The sequence below is a fragment of the Oryctolagus cuniculus genome, chromosome 20 (genome assembly GCF_051225735.1).
Source record: "Oryctolagus cuniculus isolate XC-2025 breed Fujian yellow rabbit chromosome 20, ASM5122573v1, whole genome shotgun sequence".
Taxonomy (NCBI): domain Eukaryota; kingdom Metazoa; phylum Chordata; class Mammalia; order Lagomorpha; family Leporidae; genus Oryctolagus; species Oryctolagus cuniculus.
Genome location: NC_142886.1, coordinates 51,124,997 through 51,137,764, shown reverse-complemented (window position 1 = coordinate 51,137,764; position 12,768 = coordinate 51,124,997). Strand labels below are relative to the sequence as shown.

The window sequence follows — 12,768 nt, the reverse complement described above, 5'->3', positions numbered from 1 at the left end:
CAGCCGCTGGCGGTGCCCTCACGTTGGCCTCCTGTTGACGCTCATTGGCTGGTGACCTCCCCCCCGCACCGCGGTGGGAACAGCCCCCCCACCACGACGCAGGTCCCAGAGTCCTGGGCTGGCCCTGGACCCCTCTTCCGCAAGCAGCCCCTCCTGGTAAATAACCTCCTGGAATTCCCCCGATTCGCGGAAGCCATCTGTTTCCCCAGGGACAGCAAACTGGAAGCACCTGAGGGGCCGGAGCATGGGGGCGGGCGGGGGGCGGGACTGCCCAGCTGCCGGTGGGCTGCAAGGGGAGTTAGCAAAACCCCCGATGAGGCGGGTGGGGGCCTGGGGAAGAACAGAAGACGGGAGCCTAAACTGTGCGCAGGGCTGGGCCGCTCCGTGTGGTCCAGACTGTGAGTCTGTCTCCTCCTGCCTCGCTCAGAGGACATGGGGAAGGTCAGGAAGGGATAGGAGGACAGACAGCTGGGTGGACAGGTGTGTGGATGGACGGCTGGGTGGACAGGTGGGCAGGTGGGTGGATGGACGGCTAGGTGGACAGGTGGACAGGTGGGTGGACAGGTGGGTGGATGGACGGCTGGGTGGACAGGTGGGTGGGTGGGCGGCTGGGTGGACAAGTGGGTGGATGGATGGCTGGGTGGACAGGTGGGTGGATGGACGGCTGGGTGGACAGGTGGGTGGGTGGGCGGCTGGGTGGACAAGTGGGTGGATGGGTGGACAGGTGGGTGGACAGGTGGGTGGGTGGGTGGGTGGGCAGGTGGGTGGATGGACGGCTGGGTGGACAGGTGGACAGGTGGGTGGATGGATGGGTGGACAGGTTGATGGATGGATGGGTGGACAGATGGATGGATGGGTGGGTGGGCAGGTGGATGGATGGATGGGTGGACAGGTGGATGGATGGATGGGTGGATGGGCAGGTGGATGGATGGATGGATGGGTGGGTGGACAGGTGGATGGATGGACAGTTGGAAGAATGATGGACAGATGGGTAGAACAGTTAGATGAATGGACAGGTATTTGGATGGACAGACAGATGGATGGACAGATGGGTAGAACAGTTAGATGAATGGACAGGTATTTGGATGGATGGACAGATGGATAGATGGGTGGAAGGATGGATGGACAGTTGGAAGAATACATGGACGGGAGGAAGGATGGGTAGACAGATGGAGTGTCCTTTCCACAGACCCCTGGGAGAACACGGTGTAGACCCCAGAGTGTGTGCCCTAGCACTGTGTCCAGCAAACCCTCTGAAAATGGAAAGGCCCCACCCACCAGAGGCGGAGCCTGTGGCAAGGAGTCCCCAGGTGTCCACACATGTGCTGGGGCCAGGGTGCATGTGTGGGGCGGAGCCTCTCCACGCCTCACAGCCTTGCACGGTGGTGGTGGGGACACTACTGCTGCACCCTGGGCGTGGAGACCCAAGGCTCAGGGTAGCGGTGGGCACAGGCTGGGGGTGGGGTGCTCCCAGGACCCATTCCCCATGCCCAGGGTGTGAAATCCTGGCCTGCTGGGCTGGTTGGGGCCGTACATTTTCTTAGGCGTGGCGGTGACGGAGCAGGGCACTGCAGCTTGTCTGAGGCACCTGCCCTGTGCTGGCGCTGGGGCCCGTGGTGCACACACAGGCGCAGCCCTGCAGGAGACACGGGGAGCAGGCACATGGCTCCACCCTTCCAGCAGTGACAGCAACGGCAGAAACACTACTCAGAGCCCCAGAGGAGCACGGAACCGGGGCTGGTTCACAGTCGACCATCGCGCAAGCAGCTGTCTGTCCCGGTAGCCTACACAGGCACCGCGGTGAGGGGCTGGCAGGAGGAGGGCAGGGACTGTCCGCAGCGTGGGAGCCGGGGCCCCTAGGGTCTGACCTCCCCGACCCCCGCTGGCGACTGAGAAGGCACCGAGGGGTCCCAGCGGGGGGAGTGTGGGTTTCGTGTCAGGTGCACTTCCGGCCATGGGGAGGCTGCACAGGAGGCGAGGGGTGAGGGTGGCTGTGGGTGTCAGGGTGGGAAGCAGATGGGCCCAGGCTGGACAGAGGGAGGAGACTCCTGACACGTGGCTCTCTGAGGGGCGGCACAGCAGAGCACACATCAGCTCAGAACCCACCACTGCCCCTCACGAGGCCGGGCCCCAGCCCCCAGCACGGACGTTCCTGTCCAAACCACACGCCAGCCAGGCCCTGCCCTGCGCCTGCAGCTCCCCTTGCCAGCCACCGGAATTGACAGACACCAGCTGGGGCTCTCTGCTCCCTGGGTAACTCACCAGGACGTCCGGGCTCCCAAGCCCAGGAACCCCCAGTCTGGCCTCACCACCTCCGTGTTGGCCCTGCTCCCACCAGGGCGTCCCTCACTGGCCAACTCCTTCAGCTCACGTCCTTCTCACCGGCCCTCCTCCCCTGGAGCCCCAGAGCTGCCTCCTCCACCTGCCAGTCCCAGCCCACGGTCACCTTCCCTGGGTGGAAGCAGCTGTCTCTGTCACACGAGCTGGACAGGGACCCCGTGGAGACAGTGTCACCAGGGTCCAGCACCTGCTCACTGAGCCGGTTTGCTGGCTGCCTGGGGACAGGCACGGTGACAGCCCTAAGGTGGCACAGAGCTGAGCAGCCTGGGAGGAAGCAGTGCAGCCGCAGGACGTGGACTCTGATGAGAACAGGCAGCACTGCCGAGGGCCATGGCCGCTGCTTCCTCTCCTACAGGGATGTGGGTGCACCAGCAAAGGGTTCAAGGTACCTGGGGTATAGGACCTAGGTCTGGGGCGCTGGGGACGTGGGAGAGGGGCTGCGAAGGCGGACTGGAACCACGCTAGGAAGGCTCTTGTTACAGACAGACTCGGGTCCCCCCGGACTGTACGTCAGAGTTCTGACTCCAGTACCCCCAGAATGACTGTATTTGGGAAAAGGCCTTTAGAGAGGAAATTAAGGTTCACTGAGGTTCTGGGGTGGGCACTAGTCCAAGATGCCTCGTGCCCCCTACAGGGAGACCGACTCAGGCACACTCACATACAAACACCGAGCGGCTGGCTGCTGGGCAAGGCGAGGCCAGCCCTGGGCCGCAGCTCTGCAGCCACCACAGCCGTGAGGAAGCAAGCTTCTGTGGCCCAGGCGCCCGACCGGCGGCCCCGGCAGACTACCCCAGGGTTCGGTTCTGACGCGGTGAGACGCACAGCTGAGTCAGGACACAGAGGCCCTGACTGTGACGAAGGCCATCCCCAACAGGGCCAACTCACGGGGCAGTGGGTGGGACGGCCTCCTCCTCTCTTGCCTTCCTCCCAACCAGTGACGGACAGCAGCCAGCTCCCAGTGCAGGGCACCTGGGGGCACCTGGGGCTCCCCGGGGGAAACCGGCACAGCCAAGGGGGCCGAAGGAGCTGGGCGTCGCCCGGCGTCCCGGATGGGCTCCGGGGCCAGGGACCTTGAGGCAGAGCAGGGAAGCTGCGCAGAGGACTTGAGGCGGCCGTGGCTCCCGGCTGTCAGCTGGCACGGGCGCACCACAGTCACGTGAAAGCCTGGGTGGGGAGGCGTCTGGGGGTTCTGTGTGACCTCTGCAGCTTCTCAGTACTCCTAAGACTGCCAGGTAGGAAGTGCACTGAAATATTTTTTTATTTGACAGATAGAGTTAGATGGTGAGAGAGAGACAGAGAGAAAGGTCTTCCTTCCGTTGGTTCACTCTCCAAATGGTCACAATGGCCGGAGCTACACCGATCTGAAGCCAGGAACCAGGTGCTTCCTCCGGGTCTCCCATGTGGGTGCAGGGGCCCAAGGATTTGGGCCATCCTCCACTGCCTTCCCATGCCCTAGCAGGGAGCTGGACTGGAAGTGGAGCAGCTGGGACTTGAACCGGCGCCCATATGGGATGCCGGCGCAGCAGGCAGAGGATTAACCTACTGTGCCATGGCACCAGCCCCTAGACGTTCAACATTTGCTGCCATTCATTTGCGCAGGGGACAGCTACCTTGCTGTGCAAGGTAACGATGCAGCCCAGGGTCCTTTGGCCCTCTCCCTTCTGCACCGGGGTCTCAAGGATGGGCAGACGCTGGGGGCTTCGACTGGCGAGTGTGGGTGCTTGTGACCAAAGTCCTCTGTGCGTCGGGAAGGAGGGGCGGCTGTTCGTGGAGGCTACAGCCGGAGGCCCAGAGCTCTAGGACAGGTGGGAGGGGCGGGCTGGATGCCTGATGGTGGTCAGCAGGCTGGGGGGGGGGGTTGGGCTGCCTCACTCAGATGCCTGCCTGGAGCAGGGAGGGGGCCTTGCCCGTGCCCACAGGTCCCGGGCCGACAGTAGGACCCCTGTGGGCCAGGCTGCCTCTGCAAAGCAGAGTGGGCGTCTTTGGACACCGTTCCCTAGGAGGCATCTCTGCAGCGCCCTGGCAGTCTGTCCTTTGCCAGGCTTGGTGGGCCGGCGCACCCACGAACATCTGCGGTCAGAACTGGGAGGTCCCTGGGGTCACGCGCTCCAACCCCTCCCTCGGTTACAGATGCGACACGGCGGTCCCCAACTTCCAGCCTAGGAGGGATGGCTCATTGCCTGGAACTTCCTCTCCTCCTCCAATTGTGGTGAGGGAGGGGGACAGAGAGGGGCGCCCACGGCCCCAGCCATTTACCTGTAAGTTCAAACACCCCAGGACAGGGGCGCACTGGGCCGGTTTGCTAATGGCGGTGTTAACTAGCGTTTACGCAGCAGGCACCGCGTGCCGCAGCCCGCGCCCGCCCTCCCCAGCGCCCAGGCTGGCCCCAGGGGCGCGCCGCGGCGGTGCCGGGTCGACCTGTCCATGGCCGGCGGTGAGTCCCGGGCCTCAGCCTCAGCCCTCGCCCGGCCCGCCAGGCCGCGGGGCGCTCTGCGCCCGGGCGCGTCCGAGGCCGCCGGCGCCGGGCGTGCTCAGAGCCACCCGGAGCTCCGCAGAGGGCCCGGCGCTCCCAGGGGCGCACGCGGAGGGCCCGGCACGGGTGCCCGCCCACCTGCGGCGCCCGCCGAGCCTGCGCTCCGGCCCGGCCCTGCCCGCCGCCCGACACTGAGGCCAGGGGCCGAGGAGCCCCCGGGGGCGGCCCCGCGCACGCAGAGGCCGCGGCCGGGGCGGAGAGCGGCTCAGGTGGGGCGCGCGTGTCCCGGTCGCGTACGCTGTCGGGGGCGCTGTCCCCGCACCCGGCCCCGCCCACCGCCGCGTCCCAGCCCCGCGTGACTCGCCGTTCCTCCCTGGGCCGCCGTTTGTCGCCCCGGAGGCCTCCCTGAGCCCGGGCTCGCGGCCCTCGCGCGGGCTCGACCCCACGCGCCCACACTGCGGGGGCGGCCGCTGCGGCCTGGTCCGCGCCCCTCCCCCGCCTCCGGGAACGCGGACGCGCAGGGCGCGCTCGCACCTGGCCGGCGCCGGGCCCCGCCCCCGGACCCCGCCCCCGGGCCCGCCCCCCACGCCGCACGGCCAATAGGAGGCGGCGACAGGCCCTGTGCGGGGCGACGCGCGGGGCGGGGCCTGTGGGGCCGGAGGGGAGAGCCCGGCGGGCGGCGGGCGCGGCCGGGCTTCGGCGGCGGTGGCGCAGGCGGCGGTGCGGGCACGGAGACGCAGCAGCCCGCGGCGCGACAGGGCCGACGAGGGCCCCGCAGCCCGTCGCAGCCGCCGCCTCGGTGCGGCCGGGCCGGGAGCGGCGCGGCGGGCGTGCGGCCTGTGAGGGCGGCCGGAGCGGCGCGGCGCCGGCGTCCTGTCAGGCGGCCGAGGGCGCCGCCGCGGACCGCGCCGAGATGATGCCGGTGGGTGCGGGCGGCGGCTTCCTCCGCGGGCCGCGGGCCAAGCCAGCCCTGCCTGCGGCGCCCGCCCCCGCGGGCCCGCGCAGGGCCGGCCGGGCGGGGAAGGAAGTGGCCTGGCGGGCGCGCCCGGCCGCGGCGCCCCCGGGGCGGGCAGGTGGGGGCGGCGGGGCCGCGGCGCCGGCCGGAGCGAGCGCACCGGCGGGGCGGCCCCGCGGCTCGCGCGTTCCCACGCTCGGGCCCGCGGCCCCGGCGGCCGCGGGGGGCCTTTGTCCCGGGCCCAGGTTGCCTCCCCCTCCCCGGGGTCCGGGTGTCTGCGGGTCGCCGTCGGGGCTCCGGGGGAAAAGCGGGGCCTGCGTGTCAGGAGGGGCGGCCTGGCCCGCGGGGCTGCCGGGGGAGCAGGTGCTCCCGAGTTGTGCCGGAGGACCGTGGCCTTGCCGCGCTGCCCCCAAGGACGGGGCGCCCCGGTGGCCGCTGCTGGCGCTTCCTGGCGGCGCGCGGCGTTTGCGGGGCCCCGGGCTTGGCGGCGATGGAAGGCGTTGCGTGCGGCGGGCGCCGGGCTGCGTGACCTTGGGTAGGCCGAGTCCCTGAGCCCCGCGGCCGGCGGCCGGCTCCCGCGGCGAACAGGCCTTCGAGGTTGGAGTTGTGGTTTTAGCCGTGCGGGCTGAGGCGGCCGCAGCCGCTCGCTCGCTCTGGCTGGGTTTAGGGTGCAGGTGTAGCGGGGGGGTGGGGTGCCTGTGGAGTGCGTGCCTGGTTCGGGAAGCTGGCTCGCGCTCCCCACGCGGGACCGCCGGACCCGCAGGATGCCTTCCGAAGGTTGCTGGGCCCTCCCAGTTTCCGCAGGTTTCCCTGGTGGTCACGTGCTGCCTGTTTAAAAGCAGGCCCAGGGGCTGCCTGAACCCTGCACATTTGAGGCGCATGCCCTCCGGCTCGGTGGCCCCTCGGGACCCTGCAGGGTTGCCGCCTGCGTGCGCGCCCTGGGGCTCGGCTGGGGATGCCCCGGTTTGAAGGAGGTGCCATCCTTACTGGGTCGTGCCTCACGCTGGGTGCCCAGAGCGTAAATAAGGTTCTTTCTCTGTTGTACGTTTGGTGTTAATCATCCTGGTGAATCATTAAAGAAAACATTTTTATGTAGTTAGCGTAGGGCAGCGCTGCCAGGGGAGGTGTGCTGCGAGCCATAAGTGCAGTCTTAGATTTTTCTAGTCACTCCATGGGAAGTGGTGTAAAGGTGTTAATTTTAATGTTTTTAATTAACTCAGGGTATCCGGAATATTATTTTAACGTGTAGTCAGTGCGGAAAAAGCCACCAACATGGTGTATCACTTTCCTAACACGACTTGGGGATACTGTGTGCCGCGTTCAGACCGGCGTGTGTCCAGGGCCGGCAGCTGTGTGGTTGGTGACTGCCACCGTGGGCAGCGCTGGTGTAGGGTGTGTGTGTTTGAAGTCTTCAGTCAGTGTGTGGTGTGTGCGGCACCTTACTTGATCAGAGCTCAGGTCTTGGGAGGAGCTGGGAGTAAGGCGGCCTTCTCAGCTGACACAATGGCTTCTTTGTGGGAGTCTCTGCTTGTTAGACAAAGTTCCTTGACTTTCTGCATTTAAACAAAGTTATATTTTGGAGTTTTCCCTTATGAAAGCAGTGGGCGTCCTGGGAGGTGTAGTCACTCCGCTTTCTGTTAACGGGTAACTGCTTAAAACATTTCCCGGGCCGATGTGGTGCAGTGGTGAGTCTGCGGCGCTGGCACCCGCTTGGACGCCAGCTTGAGTCCTGGCTGCTCCGCTTCTGCTCCCTCTTCCTGCCGATGTGCCTGAGAAAGCGCCAGGAGGTGGCCCAGGTGCGCGGGCCCGCGCCTCTATGGGAGAGCTGGGTGAAGCTCCTGGCTTCAAGCCTGGCCCAGCCCCACCTGTTTTGCCCATTTGGGGGAGGGGTAGACCAGCAGATGGAAGATCTGCCTCTTCCTCTCTAACATTGCATTTCAAATAAACAAATTCTGTAAAAAAAAAAAAGTATATATTTAGCTTTCATTCTGTAAACATTCACTCATTTCAAGTATTCATTCCCACAACTATGTAAATCTTAAATATTTAATGACAGAGATCTTCTGTCCACTTGTTCACCTCGCAAATGCCTTCAGGAGCCAGGAGCTCCACGTGCGTCTCCGTGTGGGGGCAGAGGCCCAAGCACGTTAGCTGGCATCTGCTGCCTCCCGGGTGCATCGGCAGGGAAGTGGACCAGAAGCAGAGCGCCAGGATGCCAGCCGGCACTCCAGTGTGGGATGTGGCCCTGCCGCCATGCCTGCCCTGTAGAAACGTTGTAAGGTGCCAGAATACGGCCATGTCCTGTAACTGACAGACAATGAACTGGAACGAGCAGGCTTGTTCTGGACCTCACTCGTCAGCAGCGGTGACCTTTAGCTTTAAGCTCTGTGGGTCTCCGTCTCTCACCTGTGAAGCGAGTCAGACCTGGTGGCTTGCGTGAGTTTATGACCAGTCCAGCAGTTGACACGTGGCAGGTGCTTTGATGAGGGTCTGTCGTTGGCTGCCTCAGGTTGAGGCCAGCGATGCTTGTGCTGGGAGCCCGTCAGTATTCTCCTTGTGCCCACCTATCTGTGTGATAGGGCAGATAGTGAGAACTCTGCTATTATTATGAATTAAGTTACTTGATAAATTGGATTAAAAAATTAGAGTTACAGAGAAAAAGGTCTTCCATCCACTGGTTCACCCCCCAAATGGCTGCAATGGCCAGAGCTGCGCCGATCTGAAGCCAGGAGCCTCCTCCGGGTTGCCCATGTGGGTGCATGGGCCCAAGCACTTGGACCATCTTCTGCTTTTCCAGGCCGTTAGTGGGGAGCTGGATCGGAAGAGGAGCAGGAGGGAAGTGACCTGGCACCACATGGGTGCTGGCGCCACAGGTGGAGGCTTGGCCCACTACACCACAGCACCAGCCCTGATGGGTTGGAATTTATAGCTAACCAGTAAACAAGACACCGATGATTGGACAAGATTTTATTTTTAATCTCTGGTTTTGTTTTTAAAGGAGATATTTATTTGTGGGGGAGGGGAGATAATGTTGATCTTCCATTTCCTGGTTTATTCTGCAAATAGCCACAACATCTGGGTCTAGCCCAAGCCGAAACCAAGAGCCAGGAACTCCATCCAGGTCTCCCGTATGGGTGGCAGTACTTGGTCGTCTGCTTTCCCAGGCACATCAGCAGGGAACTGGATCAGGAGTGGAGCAGCCAGGACTTGAACCAGTGCTCTGATAGGGTTACCAGTATTGCAGGCATCAGTTTGGCTTGCTGTGCCACAGTGCTGGCCCCTGAACTCTGGTCTCTTTGAAACAAAGTTTTAAGAAGAATATAATCATTTAAGATCATTTGTTTCTTACATATGACTAGCCAAAATTTTCTCATTTTTTTGTGTTTGGAAGGCAGAGAGAGAAATACAGAGAGGTCTCCCATTTGCTGGTCTCTCTCCAAGTGCCTGCAAGAGCTTGAACTGGGAACACATTCTGGGTCCACCTCCCTCCCTGGCATGGGTGGCAGGAACTTGGTCACGTGAGCTGTCACCCGTTACCTCCCAGGGTGCACCAGGGCTACCTCCCGGAAGCTGCAATCGGGCCTGGAGCCAGGTCTGCAGGGATCCCGGACGCCGTGGGCACTGATGTGCCCTGCTTGCCCCAGCCCGAATGTTTCTAAGAGGGTCTGAGGGCTTGGCTCTGCTGATGGCTGCTGTGCAGCCGGCAAGTTTCGCAGCTGTTTCACTTCCTGCGATTCAGTTTGGTGACAGTGCGTGCTCAGCAGGCAGTGTTTGTCACCGTGTGTAGCGGAGGCTTTGTGCTGGTGGTCCTGTTTTTATGGAGAACTGAGGCTTAAGAGGTAGAGAAGCTTGGCCAAGGTTCCCCCCACCCCGCTATAAACGGTAAAACCAGGCTCTGAACCAGACCGTGAGACCGGAGCTGTTGCTGCCAGCTGCCCGTCCCCGAGGAGCCCGCTGGGACTGAGGGACTTTGCTGGAGGTGCCGAGTTGGACGTGGCTGGACTTCCTCCTGTGTGCTTGTCTCAAATGGAGCTCAGTGTTTATAAGCATCTCGGGGGGAATCTGGACAGTGACCACTCCCGCCACCCTGGTGCTGGAGACAGCTCTTCAGGTAAGCACGTGAAGTGTTTCCCTTCCTTCCTCAGGACCTGCGTGGACGTTGCTTGGGGTCTTTAGTTGGTCAGCACTTGAGTCGTTGCGGGGTCGCTGTGTTGGTGTCACATACGCGGCTGTCACCAGGCTTCGTGTGTGTGTGTGCGCGCACAGATGGGCACAGTGTCTCAGCCTCGTGGGGCGGTTGCCGTAGTCCTTTCACACACGACAGCTCTAGGATAGGAGAGGGGGATCAGACTGCCCCGATCCTTTCTCGTCTTGATTGCTCTGCTTTGTTTGAGAGCAGAGAGCGCTGCCTGTCTGGTCAGCAAAAGCTGCTGGTACCGGATTTGGTAAAGTATCTTCCTGGTGACGTAATATAGAGCAAAGACTGGAAAAGTTGAGGCAGTTTCCATTTAAATTCATCAAGGCATTTGAAACACTAGCATGCGGTCCCGTGCAGGACCTTGTTAGTGGCATTGTTGGTGTGTTTAGAGGAAATGTTAGCTGAGGTTTTGGTGGAACCATGGTTTGTGCCAGAGGTGGGATTGTAATTGTAGCTGCAGCGGATGCCAAGGCCCTGTGGTCGGAGCAAACGCGGCCTGCTGGAGGAGCCGGCGCAGGCCTGTGCTGCTGGGGCAGCGTGGGGAAGGTGGTGGCGAAAGGCGGCCGAGGATCCTGTAGGACGCGGCAGCCGTGGGGAGGAGCGGAGGAAATGAGACGGTGCTGCGTCCCTGCCGCGGCAGCAGTTCTTGTTAGCAGGCCGGGCTGGGTGACTTCACTGTGGCAGGTCGGAGTTGGGACCCCGGCGTGAGCACCGTGTGGGTGCTCTGACCTCAGGTCCCGTGTACAGATGGAGGCATTCGCGGTGACTGTTGTGGGTGGGCTAGAGCTGTGGGGGGCGCCCGGCGTGCAGTGAGCGCTCAGCATCGGATCCTTTCCTCGCCATCTCTGATTTCAGAAAATCCAACTCCATGTGTCTGTCCTGTGTTTTTTTGAAAGAGTATGTAGGCAGTAACTCCCATCCCTTGACTTACTCCCCAAATGCCCACAACAGCTGTGGCTGGGCCAGGCCAAAACCAGGAGCCAGGAACTGAATCTGGGTTTCCAGATGGGTGGCAGGGGCCCAAGTACTTGAGCATCAGCTGTTACCTCCCGGCCTGAACGTGAGCGGAAAGCTGGCACTGGGGGCAGAGCAAGTACTCGGACTCCCGACTGCTGGGCCGGGTGCCTTCCCCTCAGCCTCGGACATCGTAGGACTGTTTGGTTAGTTTTGTTCATGTCCTAGACTGTAAGTCTCTCTGTTTATCCATCATTATGCCGCCACCACCTAGCCCATCAGTTGGCATGTGTTGGTGCTCAGCAAGTGTGTTTTAAACTATTTACTGAGAAGGGGAGAGAGAGCAGAAGCTTCTGTCTGCTGGTTCGTTTCCCCAAATGCCTGCAGTGGTGTGTGCTGGGCTGGAGCCAGGGACTCAGTCCAGGTCGCCCAGGTGGTGGCAAGACTCGAGTACCCGGGTGGCGGCAAGACTCGAGTACCCGGGAGGCGGCAGGACTCAAGTACCCGGGTGGCGGCAGGACTCGAGTACCCGGGTGGCGGCAGGACTCGAGTACCCGGGTGGCGGCAGGACTCGAGTACCCGGGTGGCGGCAGGACTCGAGTACCCGGGTGGCGGCAGGACTCGAGTACCCGGGTGGCGGCAGGACTCGAGTACCCGGGTGGCGGCAAGACTCGAGTACCCGGGTGGCGGCAGGACTCGAGTACCCGGGTGGCGGCAGGACTCGAGTACTCGGGTGGTGGCAAGATTGGAGTACTTGGGTGGCGGCAAGACTCGAGTACCCAGGTGGTGGCTGCTGCCGCTCGGGATGTGTTTGCAGAGGCTGGAGTCGGGCGCAGGAGCTGGGGACTGAAGCCGGGCGTCCTCACTGCTCCCTTGATAACTGTTAGTGGAAGAGGAGTGAGGAAGGCAGTGTTGAGCTCTGTGAAGAGGTGTGTCTGTGCCATAGCAGGGTTTGGGCTTGCTGCTGTGGAAAACCAGAGACCAGCAAATGTTTTAAAAAGTGGAGTGTAGGGGCTGGCATTGGGATAGCGGGTTAGTGCAGCACCAGTGCTCCACTTCCAGTCCAGCTCCCTGCTAACGCACTGGGAAAGTGGACGATGGCCCAAGTGCTTGGGCCCCTGCACCCACGTGGGAGGCCATCCGCCTGGGACCATTGCAGCCATCTGAGGAGTGAGCCAGTAATTGGAAGATCTTTCTCTGTCTCTGTTACTTAGGCTTCAAAGTGGAGCAGCCAGGACACAAACTGGCGCTCATATGGGATGCCAGCACTGCAGGTTGCAGCTTGACTTGCTGCGCCACAACGCCGGCCCCCAGTTTGCATGACAGATAATTCTGGAGCTGGTGGGGAACAGAGAGAGATTCAGAACCGACATAAAGAGCAGTTAGGAGCCGGGTTGTAGGTCTGCCTTAACCTGATCTGCTGGGGGTGGGGTGGGGGGTGCTGCACGCACATGAGTGCATACACGCACATTCAGGAGTGTGTGTGAGAGAGGAAGGAAGTGCGCTGGCTGGGGTTGAAGATAACAGCTTTATTGCTTCAGCAGCCCCCGGTTTGTCTTCCCTTTAAGATAAAGAACGCCTGAGAATGAGTAAGTTTGGGCACTGTGAGAAGAGTGAGTTTTATTGTGGCTGTGTTGAGTCTAGGAAGTCTGCAATGTTCAGGATGATGTTACTCTTGAAGGAAGATAAATATATCACGTGAAAGAAAACCTTGAGCCTTGAGTTAAGTGGCTGTTGACGCTGTCTTTCTGGTGGTGTGGGCTGCTGCCGGGCCTGTGAAGCTCGCGCCGCACGTCCCTCACTTGTGGGTTCACTAAAGCAGGAGTGACCGTGTGGCACCGTGGCCGT

General features: G+C 62.2%; 1 protein-coding gene across 10 annotated transcripts in view; it reads left to right on the top strand.

The window, feature by feature from the left end:
• The first annotated feature begins 4,630 nt into the window (after positions 1-4,630).
• PPP1R13B (protein phosphatase 1 regulatory subunit 13B) overlaps positions 4,631-12,768 on the top strand; it is an 88,776-nt gene continuing 80,638 nt past the window's right edge. For 4 of the 10 annotated variants that reach the window (XM_089322761.1, XM_070065435.2, XM_089322760.1 and 1 more), the window contains exon 1: positions 4,631-4,774. In XM_089322761.1, coding sequence (XP_089178887.1) covers positions 4,646-4,774 — 129 coding nt within the window. In that variant the 5' untranslated portion in view covers positions 4,631-4,645. Of the gene's footprint in view, positions 4,775-5,466; positions 5,736-6,279; positions 6,304-7,574; positions 9,880-12,768 lie in introns of those variants that run through there. The other 6 variants (XM_089322764.1, XM_008248623.5, XM_089322765.1 and 3 more) reach the window with 5 other exon arrangements.